Genomic DNA, 18995 nt, shown 5'->3' on the forward strand with positions numbered 1-18995 from the left:
CTTTCCACACCACTATCACCAATCCACCCAGCTACATTCGCCTGCCCCCTTCGCCACACTCTTCCACCCAACCACAATTCCCCAGGCTCCAATTTCTCACCAAACATGACCTCTCCACCCTCTCAACCCAAACATAGGGGTGAATTTTCCCGTTCCGCCCACCACGGGAATTGTAGCGGGCAAAGGGCTGACCATGGAAATGTCCATTGACCTCGGATGGGATTTTCCCGTTTCGGGGCGAACACAGCTGGAAAATCCGGCCCATAGTCTCCCTCCCCAAAATCCAGATACAATCTCTCACTCTAAACATGATTGTTCCTGTCTGAGCATGATTCCCACCCTCCACCGTACCTCTTTCACTGACGTAGATCTACGCTCTCACTTACCATATTTTGCACCAATTTCAGACCAGAAACTCCAACTCACTATGATAAATGAATGCATTTGCTTTTTCCTCTCTGCTCCCCAGATGCAACCTTTGATAGTTTTTCTGCCCAACATACAAGCAACCTGTCGATCAGGCTTGTGTCTAGTGGGAAAATTTAAAAGGTGTCCTGCAGTTAATATCAGCAAGTCATCCATTCTCCCACTGCAAACCTTTCCACCCACTCCTTCCCAGAATTCCCATAAATACCATAACTGAGGTATCTACAGCTGCAACATACATTGCAATGACAATGTCTGACCCACTGTCCCACCCAGACCCAGAGTGTGAAAGCACGGTACCCTGTCTCAGTGTGTGAATGGAGAGTGTCTAAAACACACCATCATCCAATTCTGCTTCTATTAACTTATTTGAAGGCTGTTGCAGGTTGTGCCCTTTTTGAATCTGAATGCTAAATTTTAACATGTTGTTCTTGGCATTTTTATATTTGGAGAAAGGCAGTCTATGGTTCTATTCCAAACTCATTATTCTCATTATACCAGGTATGGGTAAGAGATAGTAAAGTTCCACAAAATCTTCAATAGACTGAGAAACAACAACCAATACTCAAATGGTCTTGCGGTACATAAGCAGAAGGGAGAACAGAAAATAATACGGGCACAATAAAAATGGCATTTACAGAGTGATTCTGAAAACTCTACAATACCAATAGAATGATTTTGCTCTTACTTACTGTGTGCTGCCCCAGACTACATGAAATCTCTTTTGTTGTGTCTACTTATTACTTTGAAAGGGGGCGATGCTTTCATAGTTGCACAGAACCTGTTGTCCTGCCGCTTGAACTCTAAGGACATGTCCAGCCATCAGGGCTGTGTGAAGAGATCCAAATGTCAGGGGGCGCAAGTTAAAAATTAATATGCCAGGATTGTTGGGGGGGGGGGGGGGGGGGGGGGGGGGCTTTCATTCAAAAGGTAACTGAGTTGTGGAACAAATTAACATGGAAAAAACCCAAAGGAAACAATTTAACATGTTAATGAAGAGGAGATTGGAGGATATGATAACAATGTGGAGTAAGAACTGGACCTGTTGTCTTTGGGTTTTCCTGTATGGCAGCGGTGAGAAGGATGGCAATACCTACCCTGCAAACGTTGACACGTCTCGTGAGGTTTATTGTTATTTTTGTTCCCCAATCCTGCCACCTTGGGTGCCTCAATCACCTTCAGTATGAATGGTAAATAACGCCACTGTTTTTAAAATCTCCACAGGAGGAAGAAAAGCACTATCCACTTTTGCAAAAGCAAGGAACACCAAGTAGCTAGAAATCTACGAAGAGCAGAATAATAGAGGCCACCTTGCCAGCTACTAAAGAGCAACCCAATCAATGAATTTAAATAGTTTCACATAACAACTGAAGAAGCAAAGTTAAAGCATAAAATTATGACAATTTAGTTAAACTAGAGCTCGAACACTATTCAAAGCAAATTATTTTGCATATTAAGTACATTGAGTTTAAATGGTTTCACTCTCTCACTTTCTTGCTGTGTGTGGGTGATGCATGCAATGTGGAGTTATATTCAATGGAAGGGCATGGTGTTCTATGTAGTGTCAGGACTCCCTATCCCATTACTCAGGAACAACATAGGTTAGGTCCAAGGTTTTCTGTTATATCGAATCAATGATGTACCCAACATGGGAGTGTTTAATGGAACAATGTTAGTGAGAGCTTCACTCTATATCTAATCGGCATTGTATTTGAATTGGGAGCACATGGTGGAATAGTGTATTGGCAACATATATCTAATCTGTGTTGTATATGATCTGGGAATGACTGATGGGGCTTAGAGGAAGATTTATTCTATATTTAATTTGTGGCATACCCGACCTGGAAGTATTTACTGAGAGAGTGTAGAGCAAGCTTTAACATGTAACTAATCTAGCCCTTACCTGACCTGGGGATAGTTGTTGGGAGACTGTAGAAAAAGCTATTCCCTGTATCTGATCTATGGGGCACCTGAACTGCGAATGCTTGACACAACCATGCAGGAGAAGTTTTACTCAACATCTAGTCCTGTAGGCTGTGCCTCAGAGAGTTGTTCAGAATGAAGTGTTTTCATAAGGTAAAAAGGGAGAAATTGTGCAGGAAACAGCTGAAGAATTGAACAGTCCTTCACTCCTGAATAAAGAGGTAGCCGGAGAAAAGGAAACACCAAGTGACTGTTGGAAATTCAGCAGAAGAGGAGAGATCTGAAAATCATTTAAGAACGTTAACAAAAAAGTGCTATGCAGTTAGTAAAAATCAGGCAGCGTCAAACTATGCACGAGTGACTCCCCTGTTTAATACCTACCGATCCTCCAGGGATGGGTGTGTGTAGCCAGCAGTTAGAATATTCAGAGACAGAATGTTGGGGTCAATGACGGAATCATCTGACTCTGGCGTGTTCCGGATTCGACCTACCAACAGAGACAAATACATGACTGGTTACTGAAGCCAATCCAACCCCTGACCTGTTCCTTTTCCAAAGGTCTCTCTCTTGTGTGTGCTCTCAGTCGAGCTGTAAAATTATCTACATACAGGCAGTGTATTTAGAAGCCCACAGTACAATGAAGCTTGTACAAATATTTTTCTCCTTTATTCTTACTTTTCTAAATTAAATGAATTGTCATAGTGTAGGAAGCCTGACTGGCTTGGTAGGTTAACCACTCCATTCACTTTCCAAGTATCAGGCCTGGCTGCGTTGGTAGTACTCTTGCACCTAAGTTTTATGGTTGTGGTTTGAAATCTCACGGCAGAGACCTGAGCGTGTAATCCAGGCTGACATTTCAGCACAATACTGAAGGAGTGCTGGACTGCCAAAACTACCCTTCAGATGAAATGTCAAACAAATACTCACCTATCTGCCTCTTGGGTGGATGGCAAAGATTCCACAGCGCTATTTGTATAAGAGCAGGAAAGTTGTCCCCAGTGCCCTGGCCAATATTTGCTCAAATCAATATCACTAAAACAGATTATCAAACCATTAGCTCACTGCTCTTTGTGGACCTTGCTGTGTGCAAATTGGCTGCTGCATTTCCTACATTAGAATACTCAATTATATTCCATAAAAAGTACTGTATTGGCTGTAAAACACACTGGGACATTCTGATGGCATGAAAAACATTGTCCAATTGCAAGTTCTTTCATTTCTTGAAGTCCCAAGCCTTCTGAGATATTAGGGGCAGAATTCTTTCTTCTCTATGTGCTGACTCAGACGAGAAAAGCCGTGTGCAACACACCAGCTACACAGCCAGCTTTTCTCACCATATCTTCCAGATGTGAAACAACATGAAACAGGACAACGTTAAATGGAGAATCACTGTACGGCAAGGAGCAGCTGATCAGGGAGCAGCATAAACACTTAAACAATGTGGGTGCCAACCACTTTAAGTAAACGACCCCCTGATGAATGATTAATGGACTAGACTGGGGAGTGGAAGCTCTAATTTGTCACACTTCCAGAGGGGCTGTTGCCCAGTTGTAACCTCTAGGTTGTAGCACCCAATTCTGATGCTCAAGTTGCTCTCTGACCTTGTTCCTCCTTATCCCCATAATCTCAATTGCCACAACCCTGCAGCAACCCCAGCCTCTTGTCTATTCTCCTCCTTCTCCCAATCATTACTGGATGTGCCTTCAGTGGCCAGGTCTTCAGGTTGGGAATTCTCTGCCTGAATCTCCTCAGCTCTCTTCCTGATAAACCTATGATTGAAATTTCCTGACTCTTTGTACTGCTGGGATTTTCTGGTCCCACTGATGGTGATCAGCTGCTGTGCGTTCCCTGGTAGCGGAGGGTGAAGGGCATGCAAAGCCTTGTAGACATTGGCAATGTTAGAGTGTAACCAGTGACAACTTTGTATTGGTTGTAATGTGACCAATGGGAACAAGATGTAAAGGTCAGCTGACCCAGCAAACCATGGAACCAATTACAGAGTGATGTAATAGCTGACCAGCTGATTCACTATAAATAAGAGACCAAGTAGAATTGCTGGGAGCTTGGAGTGGCCTAGGGCGAGGCCCCAAGTTTGGAATAATGATGTTTCTTTATTAAACTCTTTCTTTGATTTATAAGTTGGAGTAAGTTTTGTTGTATTTTCGTAATCTGCACTTCTGAAGAGTTCCTTCTGAAGAAACGGACAGGACCAGAAGATCCACTATCTGCCACTGGTGGGTCATCTCCACCATCAGCCAACAGAAAATACGCCATTGGGAGGGTGGTGGAAGGTTGAAAAATACCATCCAACCTTTTTGACTAAGCTTTTGGTCGCCTCATCAAAAATCACCTTCTCTGGTTTGTTGTCAAATTGAATATTGTTGAAGTCCCTGTGAAATCCTTTGGGATACTTTCCTATGTTGAAGGTAGTATATCATTGCAAGTTGTTGCTGAGTTTGTTTTGTGTTCAGATTATTGTTTAAGATTTGCATAATCATTGAGGTGAATTGATGTTCACAGGACTGCTGCTACATCAGGGAATTGTAGGACATACAAACAGGAATGATGACAGCAGTACATTTTCCTCATACTTACCAACAACCAGTTCTCGCACTTCCTTCCAACGTATGTCACTTCCTGTTTCATGTACTATGGTGATCGTAATCCGCCTCTGAATTCCCTATCAAAAACCAAGAATAAAGAACTATGTTAGGCACCAGTCTCACTCAATTACAATACACCATGACAAGCTGATCTGGAACATCAGGGTGGCACAGTGGTTTAGTGTCGGGGAACCAGTAGGGTAAATCCGTGGGGCTACAGGAATTAAGGCCTGGGTGGGACAGTTGTCAGTGCAGACTTGATGGGCCAAATGGCCTCCTTCTGCCCTGTAGGGATTCTATGATTCCCCCACATTAGTGGGATACGTGTATAAAATTTCAAATTGTCACTGCAGAGACATTATTGCAAAGTTCCTGTCCTTGAACATACTGGAGGTGCTACATCTGCAATGAACTGAGTATTGTAAAGGGAGTTCAGTCTTACACTGAGGCTGTTTCTATTGCACAGTGATGACACTTTTTAGGCTGTGTATAATATTAGTGTGATGATAAACACTTGCAATGTGCATCCTCTCCTCAAAATACACTGGGGCAGATAATGCATCCATATGACAGGAGTGCATGTAGGAACTTGATGATGGCAGTCAGCACCTTCATTCACAATATGCGAACCCACTGGATAAAACTGAACTGGAATCTCAAATTTGTAAAATTTAGTTCCTAACAGTCAGGATGTGGGCAGCATGGTGACACAGAGTTACCACTATTGCCTCACAGCACCAGGAACCTGGGTTTGATTCCAGCTTTGGGTGACTGTCTGTGTGGAGTTTGCACATTCGCCCTGTGTGCGCAGGTTTCCTCTGGGTGCTCTGATTTCCTCCCAAAGTCCAAAGATGTGCAGGCTGGGTGGATTGGCCATATTAAATTGCCCCTTAGTGTCCCAAGATGTGTACGTTAGATGGATTAGCCATGGTAAATGTGTGGGGTTATTGGGATAGGACGGGAGAAGAGGACCTGGGTAAAATATTCCGTCAGAGTTGACGCAGCTCGATGGGCCGAATGGCCTCTTCTGCACCGTAGGAATTCTATGATTCTGTGTACACAAATATGGTCCTCAGTTGTTACTGTGAAGCTACCAAAGTTCATCCATTTCTGTTGTTCAGTTAGGGCTATCAACACATCCTTATCTTGTTCCTCCCTGAATAATATCACTCTTAGTTACTACAGTTGCCAAGCAAATTCATTCAATGGACTTCCTCTCACAATGTAATCAATGCTGTTGCTTTTTGTCTAAGGTTGATTCATCACTGGACCAAATCTATATTGTACTTTCCATTTCTCCCACATTACTGATCATCAACATTGTGAGTGTACTTTACACTATTTTATAATTGCAAAACATACTGCACTTAGCAGTGAGGTCATAGATAGCAGCAGGGATGAAGATGGATTTGCCTCATGAGAGGAATGAAGAGAACTAGATGTTAACTAACCAGCAGCTGACCATCCCGCCTAGCCACAGTGCAGTGAGGATACAGATAAGTTGAGTGGGCAGCATGGTATCTCTGGAGCTTAAGAACATAAGAACATAAGAACTAGGAGTAGGAGTAGGTCTTCTGGCCCCTCAAGCCTGCTCCGCCATTCAATAAGATGATCTTTTCGTGGACTCAGCTCCACTTACCCGCCCGTTCACCATTACCCTTAATTCCTTTACTGTTCAAAAATTTATCTATCCTTGCCTTAGAAACATTCGATGAGGTAGCCTCAATTGCTTCACTGGGCAGGGAATTCCACAGATTCACAACCCTTTGTGTGAAGAAGTTCCTCCTCAACTCAGTCCTAATTCTGCTTCCCCTTATTTTGAGGCTATGCCCCGTAGTTCTAGTTTCACCCGCCAGTGGAAACAACTTCCCTGCTTCTATCTTATCTATTCCCTTTATAATCTTATATGTTTCTATAAGATCTCCCCTCATTCTTCTGAATTCCAATGAGTATAACCCCAGTCTACTCAGTCTCTCCTCATAAGCCAACCCTCTCAACTCCGGAATCAACCTAGTGAATCTCCTCTGCACCCCCTCCACTGCCAATATATCCTTTCTCAAGCAAGGAGACCCAAACTGTACACAGTACTCCAGGTGTGGCCTCACCAGTACTTTATACAGCTGCAACATAATCTCGCTGTTTTTAAACTCCATCTCTCTAGCAATGAAGGACAAAATTCCAGTTGCCTTCTTAATTACCTGCTGCACCTGTAAACCAACTCCTTGCGATTCCTGCACAAGGCCCCTCTGCACAGCAGAAAGCTGCAATTTTTTACCATTTAAATAATAGTCCATTTTGCTGTTATTCCTACAAAAATGGATGACCTCACATTTACCAACATTGTACTCCATCTGCCAGACCCTCGCCCAGTCACTTAGACTATCTATATCCCTTTGCAGACTCTCAGCGTCCTCTGCACACTTTGCTCTGCCACCCATCTTAGTGTCATCTGCAAATTTTGACACACTACACTTGGTCCCCAACTCCTAATCATCTATGTAAATCGTAAACAATTGCAGTCCCAACACTGATCCCTGAGGCACACCACTAGTCACTGATCGCCAACCAGAAAAACACTAATTTACCCACACTCTTTGCTTTCTGTTAGTTAACCAATCCTCTATCCATGCTAATACATTACCCGTAACACCGTGCACCTTTATCTTATGTAGCAGTCTTTGGTGCGGCACCTTGTCGAATGCCTCTGTAAATCCAGATACACCACATCCACAGGTTCCCCATTGTCCACTGCACATGTAATGTTCTCAAATAATTCCACCAAATTAGTCAAACATGACCTTCCCTTCATGAACCCGTGCTGCGTCTTACCAATGGGACAATTTATATCCATAGAAACCATAGAAAAGTTACAGCATGGAAAGAGGCTATTTGGCCCATCATGTCCATGCCGACTCAAGGACACCCAGATGCCCTTTCTAATCCCATCTTCCTGCACCCGGCCTATAGCCCCATAGCTTACAGCACTTAAGGTACAGATCCAGATACTGGCCTACATGTGAATCCAGCCCCACAGCAATGTGGTTGACTCTTAACTGCCCCTCTGAAATGGCCTAGCAAGTTATTCAGTTCAAAGGCAATTAGGGATGGGCAATAAATCCTGGCCCAGCCTGTGATGCCCCTGATTGCAAAGAATGAAAAAAAGGTAGATGAATTTATGTAACAGTTAGATTTGAATTTTATAGAGAATTAAGAGGGAGCTGTGTGAAAGAACAAATCAATCTCTTCGGATGCAGCTTTGACAAGGACAGATGTGAGAGTTCCAACACATCTGAGGCTGGTTATGCAACAATACCTGGTGCAGTAGGAAGGTTCCATGACATGGCATCCCACCTCTATGGTCAACAACAGCAGGGATATACCTGAGAAATGAAAAGTGAGATGGTCACTTCGTGTACCAATTCTCTGAGTGCTGCCAACTCTGAAGGTAACTGGGTCAAACACTAAAGGAAACATAGCTTTGAAGGACATGAATGATGATTGTTGTTCACCGTTTGAGCCTGGGCCCAACATGAGCTGGCCTTTGACAGCTTTCATGTCATGCTGCAATAATGGATGGTACTTACTCTCCAGTAGCCTCCAGCTCACAGATTTCGAAGAAGACCAGCAAGTCATACTTGCCCTGGCATTGTCCTGCGGCGGGTCGGTTCATAGTGTTTAACTTGGTCGCGGGTACTGCGAATACAATAAACCATTTGTCAGAGAGCAGAGTGCAAATCCAAAGCTTGCAATTGGTTCAAACTTCAGCTTCCAGCATTATCCGTTCCAAAACCTGGTGCTGTGTCAAGCAACAAAGCCAGGCATCTAAATTATGAACCAACCACAACATTAGTTTTCAAATCCAGTTTGAGTCAAATTCAAATCTATCATTATGCAAAAAATAATTTTCACAATGTGACTGACCACAGAGTACAGCTGAAGGAAAGATTAAAACTTAGGAACAGGACACACCTGAAAGAAAATGTATACGTCAGAGAACAGGGCACACACCAGTAAGAACACGGCATATTTATACAGTTTTGAGTTCATATTTAACTATGTCACGCCGGTGTTTCATCACCTGGCACAAACTCTTCTAATAAACATGTTTTGGTGAGCTGTGTCCATGATCCATAGAATCCCTACAGTGCAAGTCTGCACTGATTCTCCAAAAGAGCATCTTATCCAGGCCCATCTCCCCCCACCCAAGCCTGTAACCCCCACATATTTATCATGGACAATCCACCTAACTCACACTGCGGGAGGAAAGCCACGTAGACATGGAGAGAACGTGCAAATTCCACATAAACAGTCACCCAAGGCTGGAATTGAACCTGGGTCCTTGGTGCTCTGAGGCAGCAGTGCTAACCACTGAGTCACCATACACATATCTATTTTTTTTCAGTCTCTCCTCTGCTCTCAGAGGTGTTGAGCATTGCTGGCAACAGTCCCGTGGGTGTCTGAAATCCTCAATGCTATGACTATGGTGGGAAGTACAGGCAAACCCAGCCGCGACGCTTATAACTTAGGGTTGTACATGACAAATTCACCCATGATGCCAATCGGAGAGCTGTGATCACATCAATCTTAAGAATTAGTCCAATGATTAAGTGGAAAATAGGTGTGACAGCTAACTTTCAGCCAACTAAAGTACTGACTTCAGGGAGTCACTCCAAAGTAAGTATTGGAAGGCAGGAGGATAAAGTGATCAGTTTTTAAAGTTATAAATAAGCCAGAGTAAATACTTAAACGATCAAAATAAAAGCAGAACAAGCATGAAAGAAAATGGAAATAGGTTAAAGCTGTCTGTATTTAAGGCTGTACTTCGATGTTTAGTGTAGGGCATTAGGGATATATTTCAATAATAAAGCTATTCCTGACATTTGAGCAGTTTTATTAATGTTAATTTTTTTGTTGGTGCTGACAATGTAAGTAATTGGTTGGCATGGGGAGACAGGCGTTCCCTTGGACTTTATGACAGTTGTAGGGTTGGAGGCACAGGAGCTAAGAGACACAGGCTAGAAAGTTACAATTTCCCCTTACAATCCTGCCGCAACATAGCTTGAAATAAAAACAAAAACTCAATTTCCCACATGAAATAAAAAGTGCAACAAAACACAACAAGCATGCAGAGGTGAGTTTAGGGTAAAGATACAAGGCACACTGCAAAAAACACCAATCTCACCCACCAAGGTAACTTCAGATTTATTCTTTCTAAGAAATGTATATTGTGAGCATCAAGAGTATTGAAACTGTATTGAATTAAACTCAGAGTGCATCACGCTGTATAGAGAAAGCTGAATTCTATTACACTCTCTGTAATTTCCAATTTGTAACATTTTACCTTCAGGCTAGCCGTCCAACATCAAATGTACATTATAAATATCCAGAGTGTTACAAGTGTATTGATGCACCTTAGAGTAGGACATGCTGCATAGAGATACTGTGAATTTTATTACACTTTCTGTCATTTCAAGTCGAAATGTTTTACAAATTTTATGAATAAAGTATATTTTGGAAGAAAAAAAATCCAAGTGCAAGTTGTTTCTTTATTTAAGAACTTGCACTGTTCTACTGAACATCTGGAGCATCTTTTTCACCATTCATTCTGATTTCTTCACACAAGGCAAGACACATTGATAAGTGATTATCATCCGAGTGTGCCTCAAAAATTGTGATTCAAAAACAACCAACCTTTCCCTGAAAGGGGACATCAAATCTGCATCTTTTAGTGCTCCACAGGAAAGTTTTGAATTACTCCTCCATTCTAGCTAAATAGTTGTCTTGTACGGAAAGGATTTAACCTTTTCCCATGGAAATCAAAGTTCAGGAAATGAGCATCTTTAGAGAACTAAATGTTGACCGTTGCTCTTTGACCCAGACAATCACAGCAAACAAAGCAAAAAGCAAAGGTACCCCCATTAGATGCTCACATTGGATATATTCCATGAAAATGAATTATTTTTGACAGCTTAAAGTTCTTGTCTAAAATGACCTGCAAATGGAAGATGATTCTCACTCAATGGGAGATTCAATCACACCTAAGGTAGCATATTGGTTGGTGATGGATAACCTCACCATTTGACTGGCAGCTTTTAAATGGCCCCAGAAGTGATGCTCAGTATGGAGTGATGTCAGAGTGGATTGCTAAACCAGGATCTGAATCTCATTAACTTCAAAGACAAAATAAAACAAACCATGAGAAATAAAACAAAGAAGCAAGTGTGGAGGGATGATTGAATAACAACAGTGGACCAAGTGTGCGCTGCCTTACAAAATGAGACGTAACAATGATAAATTTGTGGTCATCTCCCTACTACTTAGGATGGCATGCCAGTTGTTGTTATCTAATCCAGTCCACCTCTCCTTCTGCAGACTTTTAAAAAATAAAGCATGACACCATTGCATTGCTAATTAATCTTTGCGCTTCTGTTTCCAACCTCGCTGGTCTTCTACACATTAGCCCTCGATTCTCCACCAAGGGTTTTCAACTTTAAAATGTAAATGAATGGCATCAGATTCTATAATGTTGGCGTCAGCATCAGATCACATCATCAAAGCTAGCCGCCAGTTCGACTAATCTTCAATTGAGTGAAATATTGCGCACACTTGTCCACTTTTGTTTACTTGGTGAGCAGAGACACACGGGATCAGGGTTGAATAATGACACACAATTGCAACCCATGGAAAGTCGTTTTGAATTGGGTACAACACCAGGAGCAGCAGGGAGATGTAGTGACGCTTACTCATAGTCCGACCTCTGGGAACTGCTAATACATCTCTGCATCTGGAAGGCCACAGGGACAGAGTGACTGAAATTTTACCAGCAGAACACTGCTTTTCACAGAGAATCCCATTAACATAGAACATTGAGGGGTGGACAAAGACATAACCAACTGGAAAAGCCATGGCAGTTTCAGGAGTCCTGATACATTGTCACACTGTACATGTATTCAATGGTATGGTGAGTGGGAGGGAAAATCGCCTAAGCATATCTGGGAGGCAAAGTACAGAGCCATAAAAGGAGTGAAATAAATTACTCAGTTACATCTGGAGTGCCAGGGAGGGTGAAGTGTCTGTTGTACAGCGATTGGGAGATAAATCACCCACTTGAGTGAGGAACTGAAGCTCAGAATGCTTTGAAATTGGATGATGAATTACCTGGAATGTGTGAAGCAGGGTGAAATATCAAGTGTCTGAGGACTGGGAAATTTTTTAAACTAAGATATGGGAGCTTGGAGGTGAGTTGTCCAATCAGAATGGAAGGTGAGATTGAAGCATCCAATAATCTGTAGGATTGGGCAGATTGAAATATCCAATCATCTGGGGTGAACAATTATTTGTTTGGGGATTGGGAGTTAAATTAGCCAACAATATGGGGAGCTGTTAGCGGTGAAGTATCCAATGAAACACACTTTCCATTAGAGTACAGTATTACGAACCATGCATCTGGGCTTTCCTGACAGCACAACCAGGGGAAGAAGGAAGGGGCAAGGGGGCATAAACCTCGTCTTCGGAAAGATAGGAAGCAGCGACATTAGCAGCAGACACGGCGTGCATGGACAGCGAGTCCAGGAATGGGAGATTCAACCCATCAGGCATCAGGTGCTTAATCAAAACAAGTGCTTTCTCATTCTCTGCGATGCGTGATGAAGACAAAAAGAAACAACAGAAATAGTAAAATCACATGAGTTCTGCCAATGAGAGGATAACTGGTTAACTAATGAGTGTCAAGAGATGTGTATTCAACAAATTGAAACAATAAACCATTAAGCTTCTACCTAAACACATCCCAGCATAAAATAAAAGGCACCTCTCACCACAGATAAACCCACTCAGCTCTCTGCCTTCCAGGACCATAGTTACCCACAGCTCTGGAACAGTCCAATGTAACTCCACCTGTCCCCAGCCACATATGAGAAAAACGATTTTCCATGGCAAGAGGGTCAGTAACCAGAGGTTACAGATTTACAATAATTAGCAAATGGATCAGAGAGGCAATGAGAAGAATTTTCTTTATGTTGTGAGTTAAGATGACCTGGAATGTACTGTCTGCAAGGGTGGTGGAAGCAAATACAGTTGTAACTGTCTAAAGGGACATATATTTAAAAAGGGCAAAAAAATTGCAGAGTTATGGAAAAAGGGCGGGGAAGGGTTCAATTGGATAGCTCTTTCAAAGTGCCAGGAGTGAATGGCCTCTATCAGAGCTCTATGATCCTTTAAGATGTCCATGACTGAGAAAGCCAGACACTGACTATATCTACAATTGACTAGCAGTTGTGGGCCTTCTTCCTGAGGCTCTTCTCTCTCACACTCCAAGCCCCACAGACAAAGCAATGGCTTGGCTGGGTTCAGACTGGACACATTTCATCACAGATAACAATCCAATACTCACAGTAAATGCTTCACTGCTACTGAATGTAATCTGAGCCCTTTGGGAAATAAAGGACGCTGCTAAACAGTAGGGATACCAAGAACTGTATCTTATAAAGGATGCATGTATCTGGGAATCTAATGTCAGCAAACGTCAGCATGCATCCAGTTATGCTTTATTCTACTAACACTGAGCAAGTGCATGAACTCAGTAATGAAAAAGCTCTATCATTTAAAAAATTAGATTTTTTTATAGACACTTCCTTATTGCTGTTTGAACTTACATCGGAAAGGTGAGGCAGACACAGAGAGGGAATGGAACAATGACCAGCAGGGAATCTGAGGTTAAAAACTAGTGTAAGAGAAATTTTGGTACACTGAGGTCATGTTTAGTAGAATGTAGAGAGATTGAGGTTAAAGGTTAATGCATGGGTAATCTGGAGAGATTGACATTTTAATACATGGATAATGTGGAGAGATTGAGGTTAAAAGTAGGTCCTAAGGTAATCTGGAGAGGTTGAGGTTAAAGTTTGGTACCAAAATATTGTAGAGAGATCGAGGTTAAAGGTTTGTGCCAGGGTAAAGTGGAGAGACTGAAGGTGACAACCACTGTCGGGTTAATGCAGGGAGTCTGGGAAGACAGATATTTACTAGCATATTACCAGGGAAGGGTGACAGAGGTGGCTGGAAATTTTACCTCGATAGTGCCTGAAAAGTGCAATGCCTCCCTTTGATATTATAAAGAAATTATATGCTTGTGGCCAAAATTCCTGACACACAGGAACATAGGAGCAGATGTAGGCCATTTTGAGCCTGCTCTGCCATTCAATAAGATCACGGCTGGTCTGGTTGTGGTCTCAACTCCACTTTCCTATCTGCCCCTCATAACAATTGACTCCTTAGTTGATCAAAAATCTGTCTAACCTTTCCTTGAATAACTTCAAAGCCCCAGCCTCCACTACTTTCTAGGGAAGAGAATTCCAGACTAATCACCCTGTGAGAAAGTAAATCTTCTCATCTCAGTCTTAAAAGGAATATCTCTTATTCTTAAACGTTTTATTGTTAAACTTCTTATTTATAAACCTCTTAACTAGTTACCCTCAGGTAACTCATAGGCAACCAGCATTTATTTGGGCACAGATCAGTGACTGGAGATGGGATCTTCCTGATTTGTACCATTTGTACAACACCACAGTTACTGAGACACTGAGTAAGATCCAGGAATTATTTAAATACTTTCTCAGGGGTGGAATTTGGTTGTGGTAGGTTCTGTCATCCATAGAAATAGGGGTGATTACAGACGCTAGGCGTCAACAATAGGAGGTGTGAGGCTTGCCTGAAATTGGCCCAGGGGTCCTCATTTGCTTAATTTGGATGAGTTGGCGGTGCCCTTTTGACAAAGTTGTGAGTTGGGAGGCTTGACTTGCTACCAGCAGCCTGAAGGTTAAGTTCCAGGAGGGACAGAAAGTCCTGCTTTCTGCAAGGGGTGGGGTAGCAGGTGCGACTGAGAGTGTTGTGGAGTCGGGGAGCACACTCCCCATGGCATCAGAGTGATGATTTCTGATTGCCTCTTTTACTCACATTGGCAGCTGTTGAGGATTCCTAGGTGGAGCAGTCCTGTCATCTGCTCCAGTTGACTGACAACCCGGGGCGGGGGGGCGGGGGGCGGGGGGGCTTTACCAATATTGTCTCATGCAGCGCAGGCGTAGATTGGTTATGGGAGTTGCATCCCCAAAATTGGTCCTTCTTGTGCTGTTTTCCCATTTACTCCTCGATGTGACTCCGAAGTACAATTAAATACTTTCATACAAAACAATACTTGGACAACTTTAATCCTCTCACCTGGCTTAGACAAGGGCATCACACGAGGGAATTGTCGGCGAGATGGCCTCAGGGGGCTAGGAAGAGAAAGAGCAGGTGAATTCCATCTAGAATATATTATAGAGAAAGTATTTTATTCAAAGGCAGATCACTGAGCTGAGATTTTGTTAGCACATGTTAACGTCAACGAGAGAGTCACATTCTATGTCTCACCAATACTGAGGTTCCTATTGGACCAAAAGATCAGAGGATGTGGGAGTGGAAGTAGACCATTTAGCCCTTCAAGCCTGCTTTGCCATTCAACATGATCATGGCTGATCCTCTATCTCAAAGCCATACTCCTGCTCTCTCCCCATACCCCTTGATATCTTTAGAGTCTAGAAATCTATCTAATTCTTCGTGTAAATATATTCAATGATTTGGCCTTCAGTCTTCTGTGGTTGAGAATTCTACAGGTTCACCACCCTCTGAGTGAAAAGGTTTCTCCTCATCTCGGATCTAAATGGCCTACCCCATATCCTGAGACTGTGACCCCTTGTCCTAGACCCCTCAGTCAGAGAAAACCACATCCTTGCATTCACTCTGTCCAGCCCTATCAAAATCTTATACGCTTTAATCAGATCCCCTCTCACTCTTCTAAATTCCAACGAACACAGGCCCACTTGACCCAATCTCTCCTCATACGACAATCCTGCCATCCCAGGCGTCAGTCTGGTGAACCTTTGCTGGACTCCCTCCACGGCAAGAATATCTTTTCTGAGACAAGGAGACTAAAACTGCACTTAATACTCCAAGTGTGGTCTCACCAAGAGCTTAATCTTTAGGATGGCGGGGACTCAACCACGTCCCTGCCGACTCTGACAGCCTGCTGACATTTTACTCTCTAATGAGTGTTGATTGACAGCAGGCAGGACATTTGACCTGACTTGGACGGAATTCCCATCTTGTAGAGTTGCTGGCCAATCAGATTACATGACTGCTCTCCAAGCCCTCCAGGCATATCGCAGTTGTGACCAGAAGTGTCAGGACATGGAGGCCAGGTAAGTGGCAAGAGTCCCATGGAGGGTAGAGACTCCTGGGTGGCCTTGAGGGTCCTGCTGATGGAGGCACCCCCCAATCCCCCATGCACCCACCCCCCCCCCAACCCCCACCCCCACCCAAGATTTAGGATTTTAAGCTTGTCTATTTCTATTTCTTCCAGGTCAGGGAGGGTTGGACCCCAGAGGGAATCCCTTCAATGCAATTTTACACTGCCCCTCCCCCAACAGTCTCAATACTGCCAGAGGGATGAAGCATAAAATTCTGGCCCAAGGAGTTAGCCTTATTCAAATCCTCTTCACAGTATAAAAGGATTAAAGTTTAGATAGAACATCCAATGCTTTTAACAATGTGAAGACACTGAGAGAGTGAATTTGAAACAGAAGAAAGGAGTGTTGCCGCTGAAGACAATGGGTTTTGCTGGGAGTACCTACCTGATGAGGTCCTTGCAGAGGGGTGGAAATGGGTGCTGCTGATAATGTCCAAATACCTCGAAGACAATGGGTTGAGTCTTAATATACTCTATGAAGGATTTGGTTACTTCTACGGCAATCTGTAAAAAAATATATAGTTTTCATAGGAACAACTGTTTGAGTTAACAAGATTTTTTGGACTGCTGAAGGTATTAATTGTAAAATACCTGTGGAAGTGCACATTGGTATATTTGGATTGCGTCAAAGGCTGTAGAATGTAGGAGCAGCATGGGGTTTCACAGATGGAGGAAGCTGCTTTGCCTGGGAGCATGAATAACGAAGCCAGCCTACAAGGCTGATAGTCTTGTCAGTTGTCACTGCTCCTCCCTAATGCCAGCTGAGTTGGGCCCCCCCCTAATCTCCTCCAATACATTTGCATCCCTTTCCTTCAGCATGAGTGCCTTCAGACATCCAGCTGTATCTCCTGGAACTTTCTCCTTAAACTCCCCCACCACTCCTTGCTGCCTCTCCCACTTTGGGTCCTATCTCTTTGACCATGCCTTCAGTAACTTTTCCCACTGCCCTGTGAATCACGTTTGTTTTTAAATGGGCATTAATAGGGTTTTTCTGACAATACGAGACTCCCAATGAGCATCATCATCAATTCAATGTGACACAAGGCACTCGAACACAAAGTAGGAACGCTTCAAAAGATCTTTGCTATAACCAGTGGTTAGTTTGGGCATTCTAGCGGGTTCTGTATCATCACAATTATATCTTCATTTGAGAGACTCACATTCTGCACATGGTAAAAGCCAAGTGGAGGGCCTCGGCCTGTGTTTTTCAGTGGCTCTGTCGAAAAGGCTTCCTCTTGGCGATGGATGAAACTATAAAGGAGAGAAAATCACAATTGAACCTCTTTGGTCACAGGGTCCTTTGATAGACGACATCAGTTCTGAACAGAAATATCAATTGACTTGGAGCTTTACGGACTGCAGTGTGTGGAAATTGGAATAGAAATGATCAAAAATCTGCTCCACTGGATACCCACACAACATTCCCAAAAGAACAGCTGCCCAAGCGCTGCAGTAACTCCGACAGTCGGCTCATTTTAAAAATCAACTTTTTATGTTTGACTTGACAGACATAATTTGGAAGCCAGCCTCCACAATGGATATCTGTAGCAGGACATAACAAAGCTTTATACGTGTGACAGTGAATGGCTGTAAAATGGCTTCTGTAGTTACAGTAATGCATTTTAATATAAAATATACATGTATAAAACATGAGCAAGGAGTTTTAGAATGGTGGGATTTGCCCTCCTGCCATCCAAAGAGTTGGTAAAGAACACATCCTTGCCTGACCCACAACTATTTCTAACTCTAACAAGCAATATTGAGGTCTGGGGGTGGACAGTGGGCAACTGGGAAGTCAGCGAAGAGACCAGTTAGGGGGGCAGGAGGTGAGACGTCCTGTGGTTACTGGATCTTAAGGAGGGTGGGGGGATGCCCGATGTTAAGAGACTGCTGATGGAGGCACCCTCACCTTTCTGCCTGAAGCCTGAACTCAATTTATTTTGGGGTTTTGACGATGCCACAGAACTGTTCCCACCAGTGTAAAAATTGAGGCTGGGAGTGCAATGGCCCTCAAGTGGTCAGTAATTTGCTACTTAAGGGCCTCGATTGGGGCAAGGGGAGGTGGACCAGCCAAGGCCTTGCTTGTCCCAGCATAGGATTGCAGAGAGGCCCAGGCATGCAGGAACCCGGTAGGAAGGAATTTTACACTCACCCCCAACTATAAACCCGCTAAGGAGAGCATAAAATTCTGCCCACGATTACAGCACAGTCAGCATAGGCAGCAAAATGGGTTTACACAGAATGAATATTAAATACTGCTACCAGATCAATATATCATGGACACATGACAGATCCCACTGATATGACAATAAATGAATATAGCCTGGTCTCCATAGCCATGGCAATTGGTCTATATAGCATGGATATAGAATGGCAATGGATGACTTACTTGAACTGACAGAAAATATCAGCGTATTCAGCTGAGATACTTGAGGCCTGTAGAACTGTCACTCTAAAAGTGAAGTTGCTGCCAATTCTGAGGTGTTCTACAATTCCATCCATCTGGGTGTCCACCGGTGACTTCACTGGACTTTCGGGCTCCTCCTGGGTGGCTGAAGAATCCAAACAAGGCCACAAACAATTAATGGAGTGTTTTGTTTCTGCCTTCCTTGGGCAGAGAAAGAGGCATATTTAAGATGGTAAGGGGGAATTTAAGATGAAGGTGGGGGGAATTTAAGATGGCGGAGATTGGGGTTTCAAGCCTTTATTCCACTCCTCAACATTTTGGTGAATCTGCAGTCAGATAAGGCCTACTGCCTCAGCCG

General features: G+C 43.2%; 1 protein-coding gene across 1 annotated transcript in view; it reads right to left on the minus strand.

The window, feature by feature from the left end:
• Window positions 1–2726: 2726 nt before the first annotated feature.
• The window catches only part of kif1aa (kinesin family member 1Aa), a 253452-nt gene continuing 237183 nt past the window's right edge, over window positions 2727–18995 (minus strand). The window contains exons 32-40 of the mRNA XM_078202933.1: window positions 18620–18782; window positions 17391–17481; window positions 16616–16734; window positions 15165–15220; window positions 12392–12586; window positions 8537–8645; window positions 8266–8332; window positions 4945–5029; window positions 2727–2836 (exon numbers count right to left, since the gene is read on the minus strand). Of these exons, the coding sequence (XP_078059059.1) occupies window positions 2727–2836; window positions 4945–5029; window positions 8266–8332; window positions 8537–8645; window positions 12392–12586; window positions 15165–15220; window positions 16616–16734; window positions 17391–17481; window positions 18620–18782 (995 nt within the window). The remainder of the gene's footprint in view (window positions 2837–4944; window positions 5030–8265; window positions 8333–8536; window positions 8646–12391; window positions 12587–15164; window positions 15221–16615; window positions 16735–17390; window positions 17482–18619; window positions 18783–18995) is intronic.

This window comes from Mustelus asterias, chromosome 3 (genome assembly GCF_964213995.1).
Source record: "Mustelus asterias chromosome 3, sMusAst1.hap1.1, whole genome shotgun sequence".
NCBI classification, from domain to species: domain Eukaryota; kingdom Metazoa; phylum Chordata; class Chondrichthyes; order Carcharhiniformes; family Triakidae; genus Mustelus; species Mustelus asterias.